Source organism: Pelodiscus sinensis, chromosome 1 (assembly GCF_049634645.1).
Source record: "Pelodiscus sinensis isolate JC-2024 chromosome 1, ASM4963464v1, whole genome shotgun sequence".
Lineage (NCBI taxonomy): Eukaryota > Metazoa > Chordata > Testudines > Trionychidae > Pelodiscus > Pelodiscus sinensis.
In genome coordinates, this window is record NC_134711.1 from 236,770,423 (window position 1) to 236,793,924 (window position 23,502).

The following is a 23,502-nucleotide window of genomic DNA, read 5'->3' on the forward strand; positions in this document are numbered from 1 at the left end:
AGTAACTGCACAAACCATCCCCTTCCAGAGTGTCTTTAGCATTCAAACAGAACACTACAACTCCAGAAAAAAAAAGGTTCTTGCATTTTTTTGTGTAAAGCATCGTAAAAATACTGAAAATATGTTCCCCCAGACAGCTTTGCTGCCACGAACTTGTCTTATAAAATCTGTTTACAATTTTCATTTTTTATAAAATGAAATATTAGAAACGTGATATTCGTATTTACAATAAGGCTCTTTTATGCTGCTGGAGACTGGAATAATAATAGTCCCTGGTGAATAATATTAAGTCTCTCTGTCTACATGTTACAGCCCCTGAATCTCCAGAAGGTCTCATTCCCTCTCCCTTTAGCTTTTATTACAGCTAAATAAAAAAATTAGAACAAAAACCAAAATATAATGGGAAAACATACAAGCGGTAGCAAATGAGTACCATTTCCACCACGCTCTGGAATACAGAAATGAAAAGGTTCATTTTTGAGAATATGGACTCTAGAGAACAGATATTGGAAAAATAAAGGCAGACACATGCCAGTCACACTCCATTCAGACAAGAGATCATTTTAATGACCCTTACCATGTAATATGCATACATCATTTCTATTTGATTTAGCAGGCTAATTGTAATATTTTAAAGGCAAGTTTCTTTTTGAGATCCTTAGCTTTATTGATAGAGTTTCAAAATATTGAAACATCTGTCAGTGTTAAACTGGCTAATGGTATGGAAAATACAACATTTCTACCTTCTTCTTAAGTACGCTGTGTCCATTCAGAAAGGTTCTGTTCGAACAATGAAAAGTGAATTCACTGTTTAATGGAGCCTGTCTCCTCATGAAAGAGATAGTAGTAACAGGTTTAGGAATAAATTGCTGTCTTTAAAAGCACTTATCGGAGGACCTTTGTCACATATGCCCATCTAATAATGCATTGGTCCATGAGATAATCTCTTATTGAAGGGGCTGAACCAAGTTATTCTGCCTGTGGTACCTGGGTCAGCATACGCACTTCAGTGGGAGTGCAGAGAGATTCTGTACTACTGATGGATTTGCTCTTGAAAGAAACACTAGGCAAATCTGCACGCATGTGTGCGCACGCACACACGCACATATAAATGAAGTTCAGTTTAGTTTTAAAACAAAATGGTTTGTTAGATTTTCCAGACTTGTGAGATGAGGCAGGGTTCATCTGAATGGTGAACGTAATGGCAGGGGGGAAACCTGAAAAACCTAGAAAGAAAAGAGCTCTCTGGGCAAGGTATACCTACGTTCAAGTCTGTAATACAAAATGAATGCTCCAATTCAAAATGGAGGTTTCACTATGAAATGAAAGTTGCAATTAAGATTATGATCCAAGATAGCAGCTGCAATGCATAACAATTCACAATCTGATACAGATATATTTTACTCCATCACAAACCCACTAAGATATAATGTGGTTTATTTACCTCTGTCTTTTTTTACTTCAAGTCAATGGGCCCTCAGAATATGCGTAAGTGCTTTCCTGAACTGAAGGCATAAATCACCAAGGACCGCATGTAACTTGCTTTATGATGAAACCCACTAATTTCAGTGACTACATCAGTCTAATCAAGTGCCACTATACTGCATGACATATGGCAGCATCTTAAATCTATCCATAAACCAAAGTTGGTGTAGAATTCATCAGCTTGTTTGTTACAGGGGGCATCTACCTGGCAGCACATAATACTAGTGCTTTTGGGTGGGCATTGGCTACCTATCGGTAGTTAGGCTAAAACTAACCAGCAGCTTACATTTTACTTATCACATAAGTTCATATTGGCCTGGGACCAATGTACAGTATCTCAAAGATTCTCTCTCTCTTTATGCCATGCTGCCAGAGTCAAGATCAAGAAGGACTCCAGAGCTTAAGGGGGTGGTGGTACAAGGGCGGGCAGTATCTGCAATGACCCCATGATGTTAGGACTCTCCCTTGGTTTGAAATTGTCCTAATTTATCAACCTTCAAGGCATGCTGCAACACCTGTACATTTGCCGTGGCTGCAAGAACTTGGGAGTACCTTAAAGGAAGACTGTAAAGATCATAAACATATTTTCAGCTTCTCAGTTATGATAAAGCTGGATTTTTCAAATGTGCATGAAAGGCCAAGAAAAGGCACTCCTTTTTATGAGAATAGAAACAAATAAATACTCAATGGGAGCAAGGGGGATAAAATCGAGCATTAAATCACGTGCCACTTGTGGCTATTCTGTATGTCAAGTCCTAGTCCTTCATTTCAGATACCAAACTATTATCTTTCTCTTATTTCACCTGCTTGTGTCTTTCCATGCCCTCAACACCAATTTAAGAGAGATTCTTGCCTCACGGTAATTGCAAGAAAATACAATTCCACCTGTGTCTGCCAAAGGAAAGAAATTAAACAAGAAAACTCCACCAGTTATATATCACTTGCACACCTTCAATGGCTTTTTTAAGGAAACTTGTGCTCAGGCAAATTCCATGTAGCAAACAATCTGCCGCCTTGGTGACAAATCTGCATGGAATGTGGGCCATGTCAGCTGGTCACCAGTTGACTAAAATAAAAAAAGCTAAATTCGCCAGCTGTGGATCATCTTTGGATTAGTGTACAGCAATTCAGATCCAGATCAATTCAGTTGGAAAGACATTAACTGGGACAACCAGACAAGAATGTATTACAAGAGTAGTAAAATAAAAACATGCTATGAACCAGTGGTAGGCAACCTGTGGCCTATAGGCTACAGGTGGCCTACTGGGGTTCCGCCTGCAGCTCGCGCATCCTTTCTCTGCCTCCTTCCTCCATGCCTCTTGCACATTGGGGCATGGGAGCCCCACACTTCCTACTCCTCTCTCTTCCTCCCTCCCTCACTCCCTCCCACAGCTGTTCATGGCAGTTCAAGCTCTGGGAGCACAGGGGAGGAAGAGGAAATGCAGGGCTGCAGTGTCCCAGTGTGAGAGAGTCGTGGAGGGAGGAAGGAGGCAGACAGGGGGTGGAACCGCAGTGGGTTGCCCATCACTGCTATAAACCCATATTACTTTTTTTGCCAGAGGAGGGCAAAGAGCTCAAAGCTACTCAAACGTACACATTCTTAGGAGCTTTAGACACAGGCTAATATTTCATATGCCTTTTAAAGGCAAGTGATCTGCCTGAGCATACCTGCAGGGAAGCTTCATCAAGTTCACTTTAGCAGAAAAATAATTCTGTTTACATGGTTGACATATCACTGGTATTTTTTTATTTGTGGGGAGAAGGAATTACAGTTATGGAAAAAGATGCTGACACAGGTCCTATATCTTATTTAGGTAGGTCAGCAAGAAGGTCAATAAAATATTCCTTTAATATATTTTCTTAGATAAAATACAGAATACTCTGATTCCAAATGCATTACTCATTTACACTGGTAAAAGACTTGACTTGTTTAACATTAGTAACAGTAACATTTCTCATAAACTGATTCAGAGCCATGGAAAGAGCTCCCATTGTAGACATCTGGCTTCCTGTAAGCCCTAGTACCATTTCTCTATTTTCAGTTCTGCTCTGCTTTATTTTCTTCTTGATACCACCAGTTTAGCATCCCATACTGGAGGAAAGAAACACAAAATGAATAGCAATACCAAAGAAAATAGGGGAAAAAACTAAGTCTAGATTTTTCAGGAGACAACCCATTTGGGTACAGTTATTCTTCCTGCCCTTTTATGGTTGAAATAATAAAGGGAAGCTGAATACAAAATACGGACATTCTTGGCTTGTATTAAATGATTATAGTGGAGATCTGAAGTTTTCTGGCTTATGCAAATTTATTAACTTACATATTTATTATAATAGTCCAGTCAGCAAAACCTCCTCAGAAGTTTATGTAATAAAGATTGAATGAGAACACCTTAAAAGAAATAAATTCACAATTATTGGTGGGTGCTACTATTAAGGAGGAAAAGAACATTTGGGCTTCTAATGAACCCCTCAGAATGTCACAAAGGAAGTTAATGAGCTATGATATGGTTGTCTTTACCTCTGTCTGGTAGGCATCATATAAGAATCCTATTCCACTTGAATAAAACTGACACCTTCTGGAGTGCAAAGGCCTAGGGTCCTGAAAGGAGAAAAATATGAATGCAAGTATGTAAGCTGGAATAAGTATGCAGTCATAATACCAGCCCCCGCTGCCATGTACTCACTGCTTTTTGGAAACCAAAGAAAAGGAACCAATAAGGTGATCACATAAGTGCACTGCAATACTCTCTGCTTTCCAATCTGTATCCACTCAGAAATTAGATGCAGAGTTACATTTCCCTTGCCCTCTCTACCTTTAGGCTGTGCACAGATAATCTATTTTTCTCTAACCAAATGGCCTCAGACTAGCCTCTCAATCATTTAATATTGTTTTTCCCCTCCCTGCTGCCTTCTTCTGTACAGAGGTCAGATGAATAACATACTCTTCAGAAAATGGTACAGCCACTATTTCCTCATCTATAACTGTCTAATCCAATTAAATTTAAAATTAAAGAAAAGTATTAGGTAATTTTTTGTAAAATACAGTATCTCACGTTTAAAGATTTTAAACAACTGTTGCCGTAGAGAAAACACAGACTATGAAATAGGATCTTTGAATATAGCACTGAATTTTAGTACTACAGGACCGTGGTGCTCTAATCCTTCCCTTACAATACAAAAAAAAAAAAAAAAAAAAAAAAAGGAAGTAAAAACAATTATGATATTAAGGAGAAGAATCTAGAGCTGGGATCATAATTCATAGTAAATCAATATCTCAAATGTACTGCTTTTGTTTGATGCAAAATCTTCACGGTGATAACACAAAGGAACAGTCTCTCAGGAATCTCCACAACCTGGCAGGGGGGGACATACATCAAGCAGCAGCCAGTTAGCAAATGTAAGGTTATTTGAAAGCTACTGATGTTTGTCTCTGCCAAATTCAGGACTATGGGTGGATCCACAAAAGTTCTAGACACCTAAATCCCATTTTAGGCACTGCTGCAATCCACCAGACACCTGTTCAGAAGTCATCTAACCCTGCAGGTACCTGACGTTACTCAGCACTTATGTGTTTGCAGTAAAAGTTACCTAAAGCCTATGTTTCCATCTTCGAGCAAGCACTCTGCTGCCTCCCATCATCTGCTTCAGAGTCAGAGTGATGCATGAATTGAGGAAGATAAGCATTTGGCCACTTACATAACATGTGGGACCTGTTCCAGTAGGCGTGCTCAGAGGCTGCCTATCAGACTGGGGCCCAGGGATGGGGTCACACAAAATAGCTCAGAGCAGGATGGCTTCCCTTACAATCTTTAGCCCAATGGTTAGGGTACCCATTTGGAGATGTGGGAGACTCCCCAGTTCAAGTCCTCCCCCTCCCCCCCCACCTGATGAGGAGAAAGGAGCTGCTACCTCAGATGAGTTCTCTAACCACTGTCATACAGAATCATTCAAACACTCTCTGGCACATTTAATATTTGATTATATAACTGATGTGGAACAGTTTCAATGGGAGAGATTGAGGAAGCCCCACATCAGACTATCCCACAGCCTAGTGGTTTGATCATTCACCTGAAAGCTGGCTGATTCCTCTTCATATCCCTTCTTCTCTTCATCAGGCTGAAGTGGGGACTTGAGCCAGGGGTCTCCTACATGCCAGGTGAGTACCTTAAACCAGTGTTTCTCAACCAGTGGTACGAATACCCTTAGGGGTACTTGAGAGAAGTCTGGAGGGTACGTCAACACAACAGCAATTTGGAGAAAACTGAATTTTTGTTTTAAGTTTTACAGCATTATATTATTTTTGTACTTTTTACACCCAAAAATTTCATTGCCCACCTGGCTACTATTAAGTTGTTTAAATAAACATGTTGCAATGTAGAAAAAAAATTGTATGTCTGAAATCTGTAGGTACTGGGGATACTTATTTATGTATATATTTTTAAAAGGAGTACTTTATAAAAAGAAAAGGTTGAGAAACACTGCTTTAAACCATCAAGTTAAAGTTCTAAGATAGGCCTTTCTCCCCCTGCTTTGTGTACAATTAGCCAGCCTTTGAACATACCTACTGGATCCTGCATGTGACTTACGCAGCAGAATACCTATCTTCCCCTGGTTCAGGAGTCACAAGCAGAGATAGGTTTCTCCCTCCAGCCTGGACTAAGGTGCCAAACTCCAAGAAGGGTGTGGGTCAGGACACTCTCCTCTTGTCAACATCTTTCATTGGATAGTCTAGACAGTTCCCGACTAGAGTGCTGCTTTGTGGAACCCACTCTAAGGCCCCCACTCTCTCCGTATTCACTTTATGGGGAGTCTCAGTGCCTAACTCAGGCTTTGTGGATCACAGCATTGTTTTCTAGGTACCTAAAAATTAGGTATTGTGACAATGAGGGTATGCCTGGACTACAGGGTTTTGTCGACAAAAGTGGACTTTTGTCAAAACTATACCTGAGTCTACACTACTGTAAGTCAACAGAACGCAGCAGTTTTGTTGATGGCAGTTCACCTCTTTCTACGAGGAATAATGCCTTTTGTCAACAGAGTTCTGTCGACAAAAGGTGCTATTGCATCCGCGCTGTGTTTTTTCAAAAGAGAGCGTCTAGACTCTCTGTCGAAAAAGCGGTTTGCTTTGTCAACAGAACGGGCTGTAATCTAGACACTCTTTGTCGACAGAGGCCTGTAGTCTAGATGTAACCTGAATGTCACAATGCTTAAGTCCCTTTTGTGGATTCTGGGCATGCAGGGGAGGAATTTAATGAGTGCATCTGACGCAATGAGTTGTATCTCATGAAAGCTTATCCCCTAATACATTTGTTAGTCTTTAAAGTGCCTTCTTGTTATTATTGTCAGATGTATTTCACAAAGCAAAGAAGAACGTGGGAAGAATGAGTCTGAAATGAATGGCTGAAGTTGGCGTACACAAAAAATTCCAGCATTTTTCCATTCAAGTTTTTAATATGTTGCTGAAGTCTAGTTTAGGACATCTAATGAACTCTGAAACTGCTCTGTTACGGTACATCTACACTGCAATGCTATTTCGGGATACCTCTGGTATCCCCAATTCTTTTGAAAGTGTCTGCTATTGCGAAATATAGCGGACGCACTATTTAGGCATCCCTGTAAACCTCATGGCATGAGGGATAAGGGATGTCTTGAAATAGTGTTTTATTTTGAAATTTGGCACTGTGTAGATGCGCCAAATTTTGAAATAGCCTATTTCAAAAAAGAATCAAAATAAGATACACAATTTGCTTATCTTATTTTGAGCAAAGGGTGCAGTGTAGACGCTCCCTCATAGAGTGTCAGTGAGATCATGGCAAGGAAAGGGGTGAGAACACCGTTATCCACCAAAACCCTATTTTCCTAAAAATTTACACGTAAAGGACTCTTAATCCATTAGCAAAATCTCAACCTTCCATCATCTGTCCTTCACTGCAGCAGCTTTATTTCAAAACCTGTGAATGCAGTATAAACTGGCAGCTGAAGCTAGGGTTGTGCTAATTAGGATCTATTCTCATTATTTTATATTTATTTGGTAATGAACAATATAAATTTGTAAAACCCAAAAAGGCAATCCGAGAAAATGCAGAGGCCTGCAGGAATGAGTCAGGTAGATTAATAAAGCTCATTCATTGTGTTACTGGCTTTGACTTTCTTATTACCTTGGCAAGATAAAGGAACAGCTTGGAGACAACTGGCCTAAGGGTTGGGTGAAGCTTAGCATGGAATCCAATAATATTTGTTTATACCACACAAGTAGAGAACAAATTGCTTCAATAACTTCTATTCTTTGGAGGAACAGGAAATACCAGAGTGATACAAATAACATGTTATTTCTAGCACTTGTAAAAATGGAAGAATGTTATTTTTCTTGTCTAGGAAAACATTAGGCTTTAGTAGTAATTTCTTCCATTGCTTGAGGAGGGGGGGGGGAGGAGAGCGAAGAGAGAGGAGTAGTGAGCAAAGCTGAAGAGGAGCACAACACAAAGAGAAATGATGTTTGCTCACAACATAGACATCAGTAACTTAATTAAAAACTGCCATTTGTTATGTCCACAGCAGATACAAACTTCATATGTGATAATGAAAGTGCTGGACCTAACCTTTCTATGTGCTAATATCCTCCATTGCCATAAGCTTTCCAAGAGACTGTCAGGGCTTATGTTGTCACACATGGTTTATCTTGCATATTTTTAGAGGAAGTGAGTGAATTGCCTGCTTTCCCACCACCAAACACAGGAAGACATCTTCCACTCTTCTCTTCCCAGATCACCAGATGTTTCTAACCTTTACCTTTCCTTCTTATTTAACCCCACACAAGTTCTTGCTAATCTCCTTCCTGTTTCTTTGGCCACTGAGGGGATGCCATTGGTGTGATCACATTGCTTGATTGTCCTTGTGAGGAGGAGAACGTAGGTAATTAACCAAGCTTTTCAGAATAATCATTATTTTACTGAAATGTGTGGAAAAAATGATCAAGACTTTTTTGTAGTGGTCAATGTAAATACAACTAATTTTTTGGTGTGCAACAGCATAATAACCCCAAACATTCAAGTGTGCAGGTAATTTTGAAAATGAAAGAGAAAGTTTTCTGCTCACAATCAATACCTCTCAATGAATCTGCTTCTAAATTTAGTTTCCAAACTACATTTTTATGTGGTAAAAGGGTTAAGATTTAACAGATCAATGAGCCACAAAGATACTAAAGATTTATTAGCATTTGGTTTATTCAGATATGCAAATAAATTAATAAACCAGAGACACAGTCATCAAGGTTAGATTGTGCAGTGTATTAAGGCTGCTGAAAAGCAGAATCGATAAGAACCATGATTTAAAGGTTATTTTTTGTACTTGCTCATAATACAATGCAGTCTGCCTGAAGATTAAGAGACACACAGAAACATTAAAAACTGTTTAAAAATTATCCTACAATATGTCATACTTTATTAACGCTTATATGATTTTATTGCCCCATTTAATGACAAAGGAAAATGAGCCATGTTTAAAAACCATGAAAGTATTCCTACTAGATTGCTCATAAAGTGCTGTCTGATTTTTTATATTGCTATCTGCAGACTGCATATGCATATGAGATAACTTCTGATCCTTGACACACATGTACAGCAACACTTGCAGAAATACAGTATGTTCACTCCTATACTCTATGGCAGTGGTCCCCAACACGGTGCTCGCGGGCGCCATGGCACCCGCCGGGGCATTTATATGCACCCGCCTAGTGCTGCCCCAATCGCACTGCTGCCGTGCCGCGCTGCTTGTTGATTTCAGCCCCTCCCCCCATCTATCCCCTTCCCTCCGGCCTCTTGTCTAATCAGCGCCAGGAGAGCTCGGGAGACCCTCCGCCTGCTCCACTAGGAGCTTGGACCCTGGTGCAGGCAGCACCCCACCCAGTGCTCTGCCTCGCTCCTGCTCCCAGGTGTTTGTCCAGGGCTGCCAGCCAGCTGCACTACCACGTCGGCCCCTCCGCACTACCACGCCAGCCCCTCCGCACGAGACAAATGGCTTGGTCACTGTCTTCGGTCCATCCCCTCCAGGGTCCCTAGGGTTGGCCACTGTCGGCAGACAGGCTACTGGGCTAGATGGACCTTTGGTCTGACCCAGGACGGCCATTGTAAGCTCAGGGCTCAGGGTCGGGGGTCTCACTGGACCCCCTTGATTCTCTTGCACACCTGCTCCTGGGTGACCAGGCTGGCAGCTCTCCTGCCCTAGCCGGCCACTTTCCTGTGCCTAGTGCGGAGATCGTGGACGAGGTCCATGATGTCTGCACTAGCCCAGGCAGGTGCCCACCTCTTGCGGTCCCGGGCAAGCTCCCGGGAGCCGCCAGCCTGGTCCCGGGAAAAGGGGGAGGGCTGGGGGGCATCGGGTGGGTGGCTCGATCTGTGCCACGTGCAGGGTCTGCTGGCTGGGTGCTGGCAGGCTTGCACCTGGCACGGGCACCATAGCCAGCCCGTGCCCCTTTAAGGGGTCCGGGGCCGGGAGGGGGGCAGACGAGTTTCCCTGGTGTTGGCCAGAGTGGCCACCAGGGAAACCTGGGGAGGGCTAGCCTCCCACTAGTTCAAATTACTAGGCTTAATCCTCGTAAAAAGAGGTTTTCCTAGTTCAAACTAAGCGCTCCGCTAGTTCAATTTAAATTCGAACTAGCGGAGCGCTAGTGTAGCTCCTATTAAAGTTAATTTGAACTAACGTCCGTTAGTTTGAATTAACTTTGTAGTGTAGACATACCCCCACAGAGTGCTCCGACATTTCCGCGCGTGCTGTGGGGAGGGGACACAAGGATTTGGTGGGGAGAGGGAAAGGAGACGGAATTCGATCAGTGGGGGAAGGTGGGAGAGGGGAGCAAACCGGGTATGGATGGGATCGGGTTTGGCTGGGAGGGAAGAGGGTACAGGGTGGATCAGGTTGGGGAGAGAAGAGGGGTGGACTGGGTCCAGTCACTGAGGGGTCGGGTTTGCCTGGGACGGGAGAGAAGGTGGAAATTGGTTTCCGTGAGTGCATGGAGGGGGGGGCGGAGGAGTCGGGATGTGTGTGGACAGGGATGTGTATGGAGGGGAGAAAGGACATAGGCTGGGTTTACCCGGAGAGTGTGGTGGGAGTCAAAGAGAAAGGGGCGCTTTCCTCCTCAGTGCCTATGCGCAGCACCTCCCCTGGGTGGCCCCGCCCCCAGGCGGCCTAGACCCCGCCCCCGGGTGGCCCAGCAGCCCCGCGCGGCGCCCACCACCCAAAAAGGTTGGGGACCACTGCTCTATGGCTATGTCTACACTTCAGGCTTCTTGCGCAAAAGGTCTTGCGCAAGAGCGCGTCCACACTGCCATGTGCTTTTGCACAAGTGATGTGCTTTTGCGCAAAAACGTCCATGGCAGTGTGGACACTCTTGTGCAAGAAAGCTCTAATGGCCATTTTAGCCATAGGGATTTCTTGCTCAAGAAACCCCTGTTACCTGTCCACACTGCCTTCTTGTGCAAGAGGGCTTATTCCTCGTGGGGAAAGGAATGACTCTTGCGCAAGAAGCCCTCTCTTCTGATGCTTTACTGTAAGTTTACTTGCGCAAGAACATGTGTGCAGTGTAGACGCTCCGCAAGTTTTTGCGCAAGAACAGCTGTTTTTCCGCAAAAAGCCTGTAGTGTAGATGTAGTATGTAGCTATTAACATTAACTCTAACATTCACACCAAGAACATACTTTTGTAACATATCCAAATATTACTAAAGATAAATTAAAGAGGTTCTATTAAAAACATCTTAAAACAGATTGATGTATTTTTTATTGGGCACACATTATACACAAGCACAGTAAAAATGCCATTTTTAATATACGCACAGAGCTTTGGGCAGGTCTGTGCTATGGGAGATACAAATAGTAGTCACATGAAGATTTAGCATGAGCTCAGCACTATGCTTTCCCAGTTTCCAGACTACTGGGAAAAATGACAATTTTTCTTGAAAATGTGTTAATTATGGCACATAACTAACTCGCTTTGCCAGTAAATCAGGAAATCCTCAGGAAAGTCTATGACTAGAAGTGCTTTCCTATCTGCCCACTCTGAATCATCTCTCTTTAAAGACGTCACCCCAACAATGTTGTTTGCTTTTAAAAAGCAGCAGAAATAGCTTAGGGTATGTCTACACAGCAAAGTTATTTCAAAATAACAGCCATTAATTTTGAAATAACTTTGCTAGCGTCTACACAGCCAAACCGCTATTTCGAAATTAAATCAAAATAGCGGAGCACTTATTTCAAATTTGGTAAACCTCATTCCACGAGGAATAATGCCAAATTCAAAATAGCTATTTCGAAATAAGTGCTGTGTAGACACTTACATTGAAACAGGGGGCCTCCAGACTTCCCAGGGTGGCCTGGTGGCCACTCCAGCCTCAACCAAGAACACTCTTCACTCTCCTCCCTCCCCGGAGCCCTTAAAGGGGTTGACTCTGGCCACAGTGCCTGTGCCAGCTCCAAGCCTGTCAGCCCAGAGCCAGCAGTCACTGCCCCTGACCCAGAGGCCCCAAAACATGAACTAGCAAGCCACTGGCAGCCAGCCCTCCACCGCTCCCCAAGAGCAGTCTGCCAGCTCCCAGGAGCCTGACAGGGCCCGGAGACGGCGGGTGCCTTCCTGGTCCAGGGTCAGATGAATACCTAGAAACCATCTACTTCAAGACAGACCCAAGAAAACCAACAATAGAACACCATTTGTCATCACCTACAGCCCCCAACTTATACACGCTAATACCAACCCTGGTACCTTCCCTTGCAACAAACCCCGTTGCCAGCTTTGTCCACATATTCACTCTGCTGATACCATTATTGGACCTAACCAAGTGAGTTATAAGATCAAGAACACATATTCCTGCTCATCCAGAAATATAATTTATGCTATCATGTGCCGAAAGTGTCTGTCTGCTATGTATATTGGACAAACATCTCAGATACTTCGTCAAAGAACCAATGCCCACAAAACAGATATTAGACAGGATCACAAAGAAAAAACAGTTTCTTGCCATTTCAACCAGAAAGGACACTGTCTCAATGACTTGATTACCTGCATCCTGCTTTAAAGACCTTTTAAGACTTCACTTGAAAGAGAATCCTCTGAACTGTCATTCATGCTTAAATTCGACACTTTACACGTAAGCTTAAACAAAGACATTAATTATCTTACCCATTACAAAGATAGCTTCCCCAATTATCACCTCTAATATCATTAACTCACATTTACCCCCCCCCATCCCCCTTCTGTTCTGAAACTTGATTTGTCCTTTTCATGTGTTCATTTTTTTAAATTGTATACTTTGGTATATATGGTTGTGACAATTTTCTTCCACTATTTGATCTGAGGAAGTGGGTCTGGCCCACGAAAGCTCATCACCTATTAAACCATCTTGTTAGTCTTTAAAGTGCTACATAGTCTGTTTCTTATTCAGGTTTGGGGGGGATGCCCCCAACATCCATGTTCTCCGCACTGGACGGAGGAATGCAGCCGTCTATGGCAGGGTAGCTGCCAGCCTGGCCACCAAAGGCCACATGCGAACCCAGGAGCAGGTTTGCATGAAAATCAAGTTGGTCTGGCGAGACACCCCAACCCTGAGCCCTGAGCTTTCCCTCCCCATTCTTCTCCTTGCTTCCCACTTCTAGCTCCCTCCTCGTAGGTCTCTCTCTCCCCTCTCCCACCCTCTCTCTTCCCCCTCCCACCTCCTTTCCCCAGTCTCACCAGAGTTTCATCTCCCCACCCCAATTTTGTTAAATAAAGAGAGTTTATGTTCATGAAAATACATTTATTTTATTTGACATCAGGAAGAGCGGTTAGGAAGGGGTAAGTGGAAGGATGTGAGGGAGAAATGAGGCACAAGCCCCCAATAGGGCAGACCAGGGTGCTCCTCAGGGTGGAAGCTCTCCCACAAGGCCTCCTGGATACTGTCAGTCCCCCGATGGACCTACCGGATGAAAGCCTGCAGAAAGTGCAGCCAGGCTCACAGCAACATGTCCAGGAGAAGCACCAGAGTGCCCAGGGTCAGCTCCGGCTCCATGTTGCATAGTGCTGTGGTGTCCTGAGTGAGGGCAACCAGAGCACGCAGAGACAAAATGTTTTGCTGTCCCTCATTGAGGTAGGCAAGCAAGCAGGGAAACCTGAGAACCGGCTGCCTGGGGGGAGGTGGAGGGGAAGGGTCCTTTTAAGTACAGTCCTCAGATAGCATCAGGAAGCAGCCACACAAAATAACTCCTAACCTGATGCCCTGCCGGACCTGGTTCCAGCCGGCCTTAAATGCGATTCATCATCCACTCAATGTAGACGCGCTATTTCGAAATGCATTTTGTGTCTAGACACGTTATTTCAAAATAACTTATTTCAAATTAACTATTTCGAAATAAGATATTTCGAAATAATGCTGTAGTGTAGACATACCCTTAATTAGGCTTTTGGGGATGCCAATTCAGCAGAAAATTGAAGGAAGAACATTCTTCCTTCGACTTCCCTTACTCCTCATGAAATGAGGGTTGCAGGAGTCAGAGTAAAACGTCCTCCAGATTGACATTATTTCAAAATAATGCCTTGCTGTGCAGAGGCACTTTTTTTAAATTTTGAAATAACATTATTCCGTAATAACACTACAGTGTAGACATACCCCCAAGCACAACACATATATTCTCCTGGAAGCTGGCAACATCCCACTGCAATTTTTGAAAGATAAAATATCCTTTGAACAATGTCTCCAGCAGATTTGGCACAACTGGTTTCTGGATTTATTTGGGGTTTTTTGCTCAGGTGTGGAATAAGGTTTTCTTATCTCCGTTTTTTGTTTCCTTAGTGAAAAACACACACATAATGGACAAAACAATGAAAATTCCATGTTCTCTGAGTCCATCTTCTAGTTTCTGAAGGCTGTAACAAGCACAAACCTTGGTAAGTAATGTTTATGTGCATGTTGGGGATGTGAAACATTATTTATTTATTAAAATGATTATACATTAAGTGCTCATTTTTATTTTTATTTATCAATTATTTTTTATCCTCCAGAACTGTATTCATGGCTATCAAAGCTCCTAAATTCTGAGATTCTCATTTGTTTGTTTCTTGTTGATAAATTAGGTCTTTGTACTGATTACTCCCTGAGGGTATGCCTACACTAAAGCACTGATTCGAACTAACTTAATTCGAATTAGTTAACTAACTTAATTCGAATTTGTAAAATTTGGTGCCCAAGAATCGAACTTCATAAATTTGAATAATTGCTTAGCGTATACATGGCCTGAGGGAAATATATAGAGCCTGGACATTTTCAATTAAATTAAGATTACATTTTTCAAGAATACTTCTTGCAAAAAAAGTCCTTTCAATTTTCCAATCAGCTATAGAACTGTCAAAACATTTTTTTTTCAAAAAAGGGATACAATTTTCTCGTGTTTCAAACAGCTCTGATAGGGACAGCTCTGATTGATTTAATGAGACACTACAGTGACCAACTGTCCTCAGTCATGAATACACTAACAAAATGCCCCTTTCTTGTCTAGCACCTCCCACAGAACACTATGGCTCCTGGGTAAACTGGGCCAAGAGAAACAAGAGGTTTCAGCAAACACATTACCTGCCCCACCCATCCATCAGACTCTGAGGCTATCTCTACGCTGTGTGTTTTTTGTGGAAGAGGAAATGCAAATGGAGCGCTCATTTGCATATCTTCTTCCGATCCTTTTCCCCTTATTCCTCAAAAAATGAGGTTTACCGGCTCTTGTGCAAAAGGTTTTTTTCCCGACAAATGGCCCCATCTACACAGGGCCTTTTTATCATAAAAACCTCTTCCGCAAAAAGGATCGGAAGAAGATATGCAAATGAGAGCCCAAGATATGCAAATGAGATATGCATCTAGACCTAAAAATTAGTTCGAATTAGCATTTTGCTAATTCGAACTAGCATGTCCACATTGAGTGGACCCTGAACCGAGGTTAAGGATGGCCGGAAGCAGTGCCGGCAGGGCATCAGATTAGGACTTAGAGCGTGGAGCTGCTGTCTCAGGCTAGCTGAGAGCTGTACTTAAAGGGACCTGACCCCCACCCCAGACAGACAGTTCTCAGGGGTTCCCCGCTTGCAAAGCAGTCCTGGCTTGGAGTGCCCTCAGTGCCCACACTCGGCACATCACAGCACTGGGGCATCAGCCCGGCTGCACTTGCCACAGGCTGCCATCCGGGGGGAGGTCAATTGGGGGGCTTCAGGAGAGCTTCCACCCCTAGGAGCCCGCAGAGCCACCCCAGTCCTCCCCATTGGGGACTCGTACCCCATTCCTCCCTCACCTCCTTCCACTTACTCCTCCCTAGCCCCCCCTTCCTGATGTACAAAATAAAGGACACGTGTGTTCAAAAATAGAAACTCTCTTTATTGAACAAAACTCAGGGAAACTGGGAAAAGGAGGTGGGAGAGGGGAAGAGAGAGGCTGGGAGAGGGGAGGGCAACTAAAATGATCAGGGGTTTGGAACAGGTCCCATATGAAGAGAGGCTAAAGAGACTGGGACTTTTCAGCTTAGAAAAGAGGAGACTGAGGGGGGATATGATAGAGGTCTATAAAAGCATGAGTGGTGTGGAGAGAGTGCATAAAGAAAAGTTCTCCATTAGTTCCCATAGTAGAAGGACTAGAGGACACCAAATGAAATGAATGGGTAGAAGGCTTCAAACTAATAACAGAAAGTTCTTCTTCACAAAGCAAAGAGTCAACCTGTGGAACTCCTTGCTGCAGGAGGCTGTGAAGGCTAGAACTAGAACAGAGTTTAAAGAGAAGTTAGATAAATTCATGGAGGTTGGGTCCATGGAGTGCTATTAGCCAGGGGGTAGAAATGGTGTCCTTGGCCTCTGTTTGTGGAAGGCTGGAGATGGATGGCATGAGACAAATGGCTTGGTCATTGTCTTCGGTCCATCCCCTCCAGGGTCCCTAGTGTTGGCCGCTGTCGGCAGACAGGCTACTAGGCTAGACGGACCTTTGGTCTGACCCAGTACGGCCATTCTAAGCTCAGGGCTCAGGGTCGGGGGTCTCACTGGACCACCCTGATTTTCATGCAAACCTGCTCCTGGGTGGCCAGGCTGGCAGCTCTCCTGCCCTAGACGGCCACTTTCCTGTGCCTAGTGCGGAGGTCGTGGATGAGGTCCACGATCTCCGCACTAGACCAGGTGGGCGCCCGCCTCTTGCGGACCTGGGCAGGCTCCTGGGAGCCGCCAGCCTGGTCCCGGGAAGAGGCGGAGGGCTGGGTGGCAGCAGGTGGCCGGCTCGAGCCGTGCCAGGTGCAGGGTCGGCTGGCTGAGTGCTGACAGGCTTGCACCTGGCACGGGCACCTTAGCCAGACCGTGCCCCTTTAAGGGCTCCGGGGCCAGGAGGGGGGCAGACGAGTTTCCCTGGTGGTGCCCAGAGTGGCGACCAGGGCAAGCTGGGGAGGGCTAGCCTCCCACTAGTTCGAATTAAGTGGCTACACAGCCCTTAATCTGAATTACTTAATTCGAACTAGGCGTTAGTCCTCATAGAATGAGGTTTACCTTGTTCGAATTAAGCGCTCCGCTAGTTCGAATTAAGTTCGAACTAGCGCTTTGCCTGTGTAGCGCCTATCAAAGTTAATTCGAACTAATGTCTGTTAGTTCGAATTAACTTTGTAGTGTAGACATACCCTGAGCGAGGCCTGAGTATTCCCTGAGTTTACAGATAGTTGTGCACTAGAGACATTAGAATTTAATTAAAAACAACTAATCGATAAGCATCAGTTTATTAGTTAACCTTACTGGTTAAACTCCCAGCCACTGCTGAATCTGGCAGCCCATGGAAAGTATGAATTCCAAAATCCTCTGTTTACAAGTCAAAATGAGCTGACTGCTGTTGTGTTCAGTTATTAGAAAAAGTACTTTAATATGAAGGGTAGTGTTCTGAAGCTCCTGCCATTCCTAAATCTCAGTAATGAAGAACTGCTTCTTTAGCAAGAGGAGAAGACAATAAATAATTTGGACAAAGCTCAAAGAAGTTGTGCAGTTGCTAAGTTAAGTAACCTCTAGAAATTCCAGGGACTTTTATGAATGATCAGTTCCCTAATTCTTTTGGATTCATATATAAAGAATATTTTGTTTTTTAAAATGTTAGAGGAAACTTGGCTATGACCAGCAGGACATTAGTGAATATATGGGTTGAATAAGTAGGCTAGATCCATAGGAATAGAATATTTCTCCCCCTCACCCCCACCCACCACTTTATATACCAGAACCTGGCAATGCCTAATTTAAGTATTAAAATTATACACTGTGGAACCACAAACATGTTGTTCTGACAATTATTTTCACCTTCTACTTTCTAAAGTTCTACATCTAGATGTACAAAATTCAGTCTGCAATTTGCAATTTTTTTGCAGCAAAAACAGCATCTTTTGTGTACTTTTATAAAATAATAATAATTTATTTTGCATAACTTCACCATTGGGGAAAACCCCTGAAATCCCCCTTCCATTCCATGTCACCAGAACTTTTATAGGACTTAACTCTTGTAAGATCCAAGAAAATAAAATGCACAATAAACAATATATTAAAATAAATCTCTCTCTGAGCAGCTTATGGTCAACATCTTCTAGAAAGAAACTTTGGCCTCCTGGTGGATTAACAGAATGCTCTGCCAGTAATGTGCACTGCAGAAAACTATATTTTTAAATGCACCATATACTTCTAGTACATAAAACTATAAATCCCAGTATAACCCACACACCTGCTGGGTGCGGTGAACTGCCCCATCTAGTGGCACTGACACCACTAAATAATAAATCTATTCTACTGCCTTAGCTAATAGCTATCTTTTAGCTCCTGTGATAAAGGCTCATGCACTAAGCTCCAGAGGTGCCCAAGTTCCATTCTGCCTGTTAGCATTACACAGGCAACTGTGGGTGCTGCTACTACGGAACTGTATTTAAATAAACAAATGAATTTAATGTAACTAAGTAATTGTATATAGCAATAAAGTTCAAACAAATGTTAGAAGCCACAGAATACAAACTCTGGAGTGTTTGTCCCTTTATTTGCATGCTCCCCTTCATTCTGTGCCATATGTGGAGTGAGTTACGGTGAGGGAAATGTCTCAATAAGAAGGTGTCTCATGACATGATCCCACTTCTCACCTAATCCCACAGAATCATTTTGCCTTGACTGTGCATCAGCTAAGAAGCAGTCTCTCTCTCTCTCTCTCTCTCTCTCTCTCTCTCTCTCTCTGTGTGTGTGTGTGTGTGTGTGTGTGTGTGTGTGTGTGTGTGTGTGTGTGTGTGTGTGTGTGTGTGTGTGTGTGTGTGTGTGTGTGTGTGTCAGACTCACTTTACTCCACTGGTTTTCCGGGCAGGAATCCATGTGGCAGCTAACATTGGTTGAACCACCATAACTTGCAGATGGCAACTCCCTCTCCACATATACCATTCCCCCAACACAGAGGATAAAATATTTCCACAATCCCTGGGCAGATCCTGCTTTCCATAAGGATTTTATCCTTTCCATTCAGGCCCCTTACCTTATCTCTTCTCTTCAGCCTGCGCCGAGCCGCGCTTCTGCCTCCGAACCCGCCCCCTGCCCACAGCACAGTGACAAGCCAATCACTGGCAGTCACTGTGCAGCCAACAAGCCTATGTATGTGCGCTGTTCATCGCACATACATAGAGCTTTCAGACCTCAGAAATTGACACGAGATACTTTGATGATGAATTTACAGCGCAGTCCATAACAATAACACCTCCTGACAGATACGACAACCTGGATGCCTTAGAACCTGACCAGCGTACTCACTTTCCTCAGTTCTCGAGACGCTGACTCGAGTATAAGCTGAGGGGGGCATTTTTCAGCACAAAAAATGTGCTGAAAAACTCGGCTTATACTCTAATATATACGGTATTTGAAATTTTTGATGAACGTGTTTTGAAAATTTTCCATGACATTTTTCTGCATTTTTATAAGCTCTATTTTTCCTTTCCATTCCCAGTCTTCCCTACACAGATGAGAAGGTCTAGCCCTTTATTAAGATGCATGACACTTCAGTTTTAATTTGCATTTGCAAGAGTTCTGCGTCTGCTGTGAAGGAGCTTCTCTATAGGATTTCATCCAGTAACTACTAGTGAATGAGAAAGATGCGACAGGTAGAACATTGACAATATAGCAGGAGGAAGAATGACGATACTGCTTGTAAGGAAGCTGTTGATTTTCAAAGGTGATGAATGCCTGCACTTCCTATTGGCTCCAGTGCAAAGTGGTGCTGCTCAGACCAAAAGCGAATAGCATGTTAAAGTGAGTGTGCATAATATTATTTAAATTGGTCAATGAAGATGAGCAATTTAATGCGAATTACTTCCACACCATTCTTTTAAATGGAAGCAAAACCCTGGAAGAAATGTTTAATGAAACATATGAAGCCATATACCCATTTCAATATTCTTAAAATACGGTAAACTAGCTCTCTTTAAGTGCCAAATGATTAGAAAGAACTTAAATGATTATTTTAATAGTCTAAAGTATCAAGAGAAGAGAAGGACCCAGTATGTCAAGTTAAACTGAAATTGTAAAGAGAGGCCTTTGAAAGGGCGGTAAGGAAGATAAATCATTCCTAGGAACGATGGGGAAATAAATCTATTTTATGAGGAAGAGGTTATTAAAACCACAGCATTTGCTCAGCCTTCAGCACTGGAACTAGTCCAGTTCAGAGAAGCAAAAATGACACTCTAGCTTTTTAGAATGTAGTACAGGCACCAACATCTAGAGTGGGATGGGATGAGCAGGGGGCTGGACTTGATGACCTTCTGAGGTCTCTTCCAGCTCTATGGTTCTATGCTATGAATAAAGTGTGATGATTTCTGAACCTCTCGTAATTTGAAATGAAATCCATACACTCACCCTGTTCCTCTCCTATCTGTATGTCTTGTCTCCCTCACTACTTGGTCTAGTAAATGGGTGCACAGCCCCATTTCCTTCCATACACCAGGACCCAAGGACGGATCAGCTACAGTCAGGTTCTTACACCCCTGTGTAAGTGCATTGTCCAAGTCACACTCTAGCCATTACAAAGAGAATCCACTTTCACACAGGTTGGACCTCTGGTCTGGCACCCTTGGGACCTGACCAGTTCTGAATGAGGGAATTTGCCAGACCAGGAGAAGTCCCCTGCTACTGCCCCTCCAGCCCACTGCCCCTCCCCACTTCTGGCTCCAGCCTCCTCCATTGCCATGACCTACCTCTCTTGCAAGGCTGCCATGCTGCTGCAGCCCTGGCAGCCCAAGCTGCCACGTCCCAGGCCTTAGCCCTTCTACAGGGCTGCCGTAGCTGCCACAACCCCAGCCCCAGCTCCGGTTGTGCTAACAGGTCTCCGGCCCCATCCCAGTCCCAACCCCAGACCCACTGCTGCCAGCCTAGGGATGTCAATGTGTAGACAGCTACACGATTAACCATTAGCCCTGGGCTTATTGGTTAATCTTGTTACTACACGCATTTCCCCCCTCCCCCTGCTGCCTCTGCATCAAAGGCAGCAAGATGGGGGGAGTGGGAGCTGGTGCCCATGAGGAGCTGGCTTAAAACCTGGCTCCCCATAAGCACCGGATCCACCTGCCCCACCCCCTATGTTGCTGTCTCTGATAGAGAGGAAGCAACGTGGAGGGCGAGGGGGACAGGTGGGAGCCAATACATACGAGGAGATAAGCAAGCTCCCCGCACATGCCGGCTCCACAGACTCGCCTGCCCCCTCCTTGCTGCTTCCTGCCTCTACGGAGGCAGCAGGAGTGGGGGCAGGTAGGAGTCGGTGCTGGGGGGAGCCAGCTTTAAAAAGGCATCAGTGCAGGAGGCTGCCATGATGGCATGGGCATCTCGGACTCCCTGCAGACAGGAGCTGCTGCTACCCCGCGCTGTTGCCTCTGTATCTGGCTCCCCTCATGACCAGCTCCCGCCTGCCACTCTGTGCTGCTGCCTCTGATACAGAAGCAGCAGCGTGGAGTGTCAAGGGGCTCCCTGGGAGTGAAGTTGGGAGCGCACTGGTTGCCACCCCGCCTAGGGTTGCCAGATGGTTGAAACAAAAATACTGAATACCCTTCCCCCCCCCCCCAAAAAAAAAAACACTGGGAAAAAATTCTGTTGAAGGAAAAAAAAGGGGGGGGAACCAAAGTAGTTGAGCCCCCCCCCCAAAAAAAGGGACTCCAAGACTTATTAAGCAAAAAGCATTTTTTTAAAAATAAAACAGCATTAAAACAGCATGTCCCCTTTAAGAGTGAGTGCAGGGATAGGAACAGGGGAGCGGTTGAGCACTAAGACCCAGGGGAAGCGTTGCTTCCCCTTGGTTAGCAGCCATTTTGTGCCAGCTGCCTTGCGGAACCAGGGAAGCATGGGGGCTGGGGTCGGGAGGCTGGGGGTGTTGGGATCCAGGAGCGGGTTCAGGGCTGGGCGCTGAGTGTTTGTAGGGTTGCCAGGTGCCCGGCATTTTCGCCTCCTGGCTGAGGAAAAAAATCAGAAAATACCGGACATTTTAGGTGTTTGGAATTCTCTGAATTTTTTTTACCAGACAGGAGGCGAAAATACCAGACTGTCCGGGTGAATATCGGACACCTGGCAACCCTAATCCCGCCTCTGGGGACTATCGAATAGTTGTGTAACTGCTAACATTTCATGTTGTTACATGACTATTCAATTACACACTATCTAACATCCCTACACCAGATCCACCAGGCTCCCAGCCCAGTAGGGCTCTCAGCGGCCAGCCCTTCCGCCACTGGGCTCCCAGCTTAGACTCCCTGGTCCAGGAACATCCATGGATCATGGATGTTGCTGGACCAGACATTCCCCATTTTGGGAGGTCCAACCTGTAGTATCTGAGGCCATGACTATACTATATGCGAGATCGACGCTGTAATGCTCAATCTTCTGGGGTTCAATTTAGCAGGTCTAGTTAATACCCACTAATTCAAACCGAGAGGGCACCCTCTTTGGCACCGGTACTCCTGCTCTTCACGAGGAGTAAGGGAAGCAGATGGGAGCATTTGCTCCCATCAACCTCCCGCTGTGTGGATGGTGATTTGAGATAACGTTGACTACAGCTACATAATTAACATAGCTGGAGTTGTGTATCTTAAGTCGACCTTGTCCTTTAGTGCAGACATGCCCTGCGTGCTGCTGTGGTAATGGGTGTCCTTTTTAATAGATTGAACTCTACCCTCAGATATGCGCAGTATGAACCAGAAATATCTGCTACTTTCTAGAGTGAGAGGGACAAGTGGTCCCATGAGTAGCAGGAAAGCGTCAGAAAGTTGCTTGCCAATGCAATCTCATTCATTGTTTAAAAATCAGGCATTTCCGTTTCCCTTTCCTATTTTAAGAAATGTAGTGTGCAGGGAAAGTTTTACAATGTTTCAAAACAGCACATGCTCAGTTTTGAATGGTTAGGGAATCTTATTATTGTGCTAATGATAGGCCTCTCTCCACTGATTAATATAATGTTTACATTTTTTTGCAAAAATATTGGTCAAACACACTGAAAAATGTAGGCACTGATTGTAAGGCTTTCTGCAGCCCCTTTGCAATTACTTAGCTTTGAGGTTACTGGTTGGACTAACTCCCCCCCCACACACACACACACCCTGGTCTGACACCTTTGGGGCCTGACAGGTCCCGGACAAGGGAGATTGCTAGATCAGGGGAGGTGGAGGGATTGTCAGCCTCTCTGCTGGGCTCCTCTCCCTAGCCACCTGGCACTGCTGCCCCAGACTTCCCAGCTGTGGCAGCCCCATGAGCTCCCATGGCTCTGGCAGCTCTGCTGGCTCTGCATCCCACAAGCTCTGGCAGCCCCGCTAGCTTCCTTATCCCACCAGCTGTGGGCACCGCTGCCCTGCTAGCCCCTCCAATATGCTCGGCTCCCAGCCCCGAGCAACCTCTGCCACTGGGACTCTCTGGTCTGGCAAGACCACGAATGTTGCCAGATCAGAGAGTCCCGGACCACAGAGGTTCAATTTGTACTCTGAATTTTGGGAATACGTAATATATGCTGTG

At 44.4% G+C, this 23,502-nt stretch overlaps 1 protein-coding gene across 6 annotated transcripts in view; it reads right to left on the reverse strand.

The window, feature by feature from the left end:
* The window catches only part of TMEM255B (transmembrane protein 255B), a 118,512-nt gene that overhangs the window by 27,410 nt on the left and 67,600 nt on the right, over positions 1 to 23,502 (reverse strand). For all 6 annotated transcript variants that reach the window (XM_075918399.1, XM_075918391.1, XM_075918372.1 and 3 more), the window contains one exon: positions 4,007 to 4,087. In XM_075918399.1, the coding sequence (XP_075774514.1) occupies positions 4,007 to 4,087 (81 nt within the window). The remainder of the gene's footprint in view (positions 1 to 4,006; positions 4,088 to 23,502) is intronic.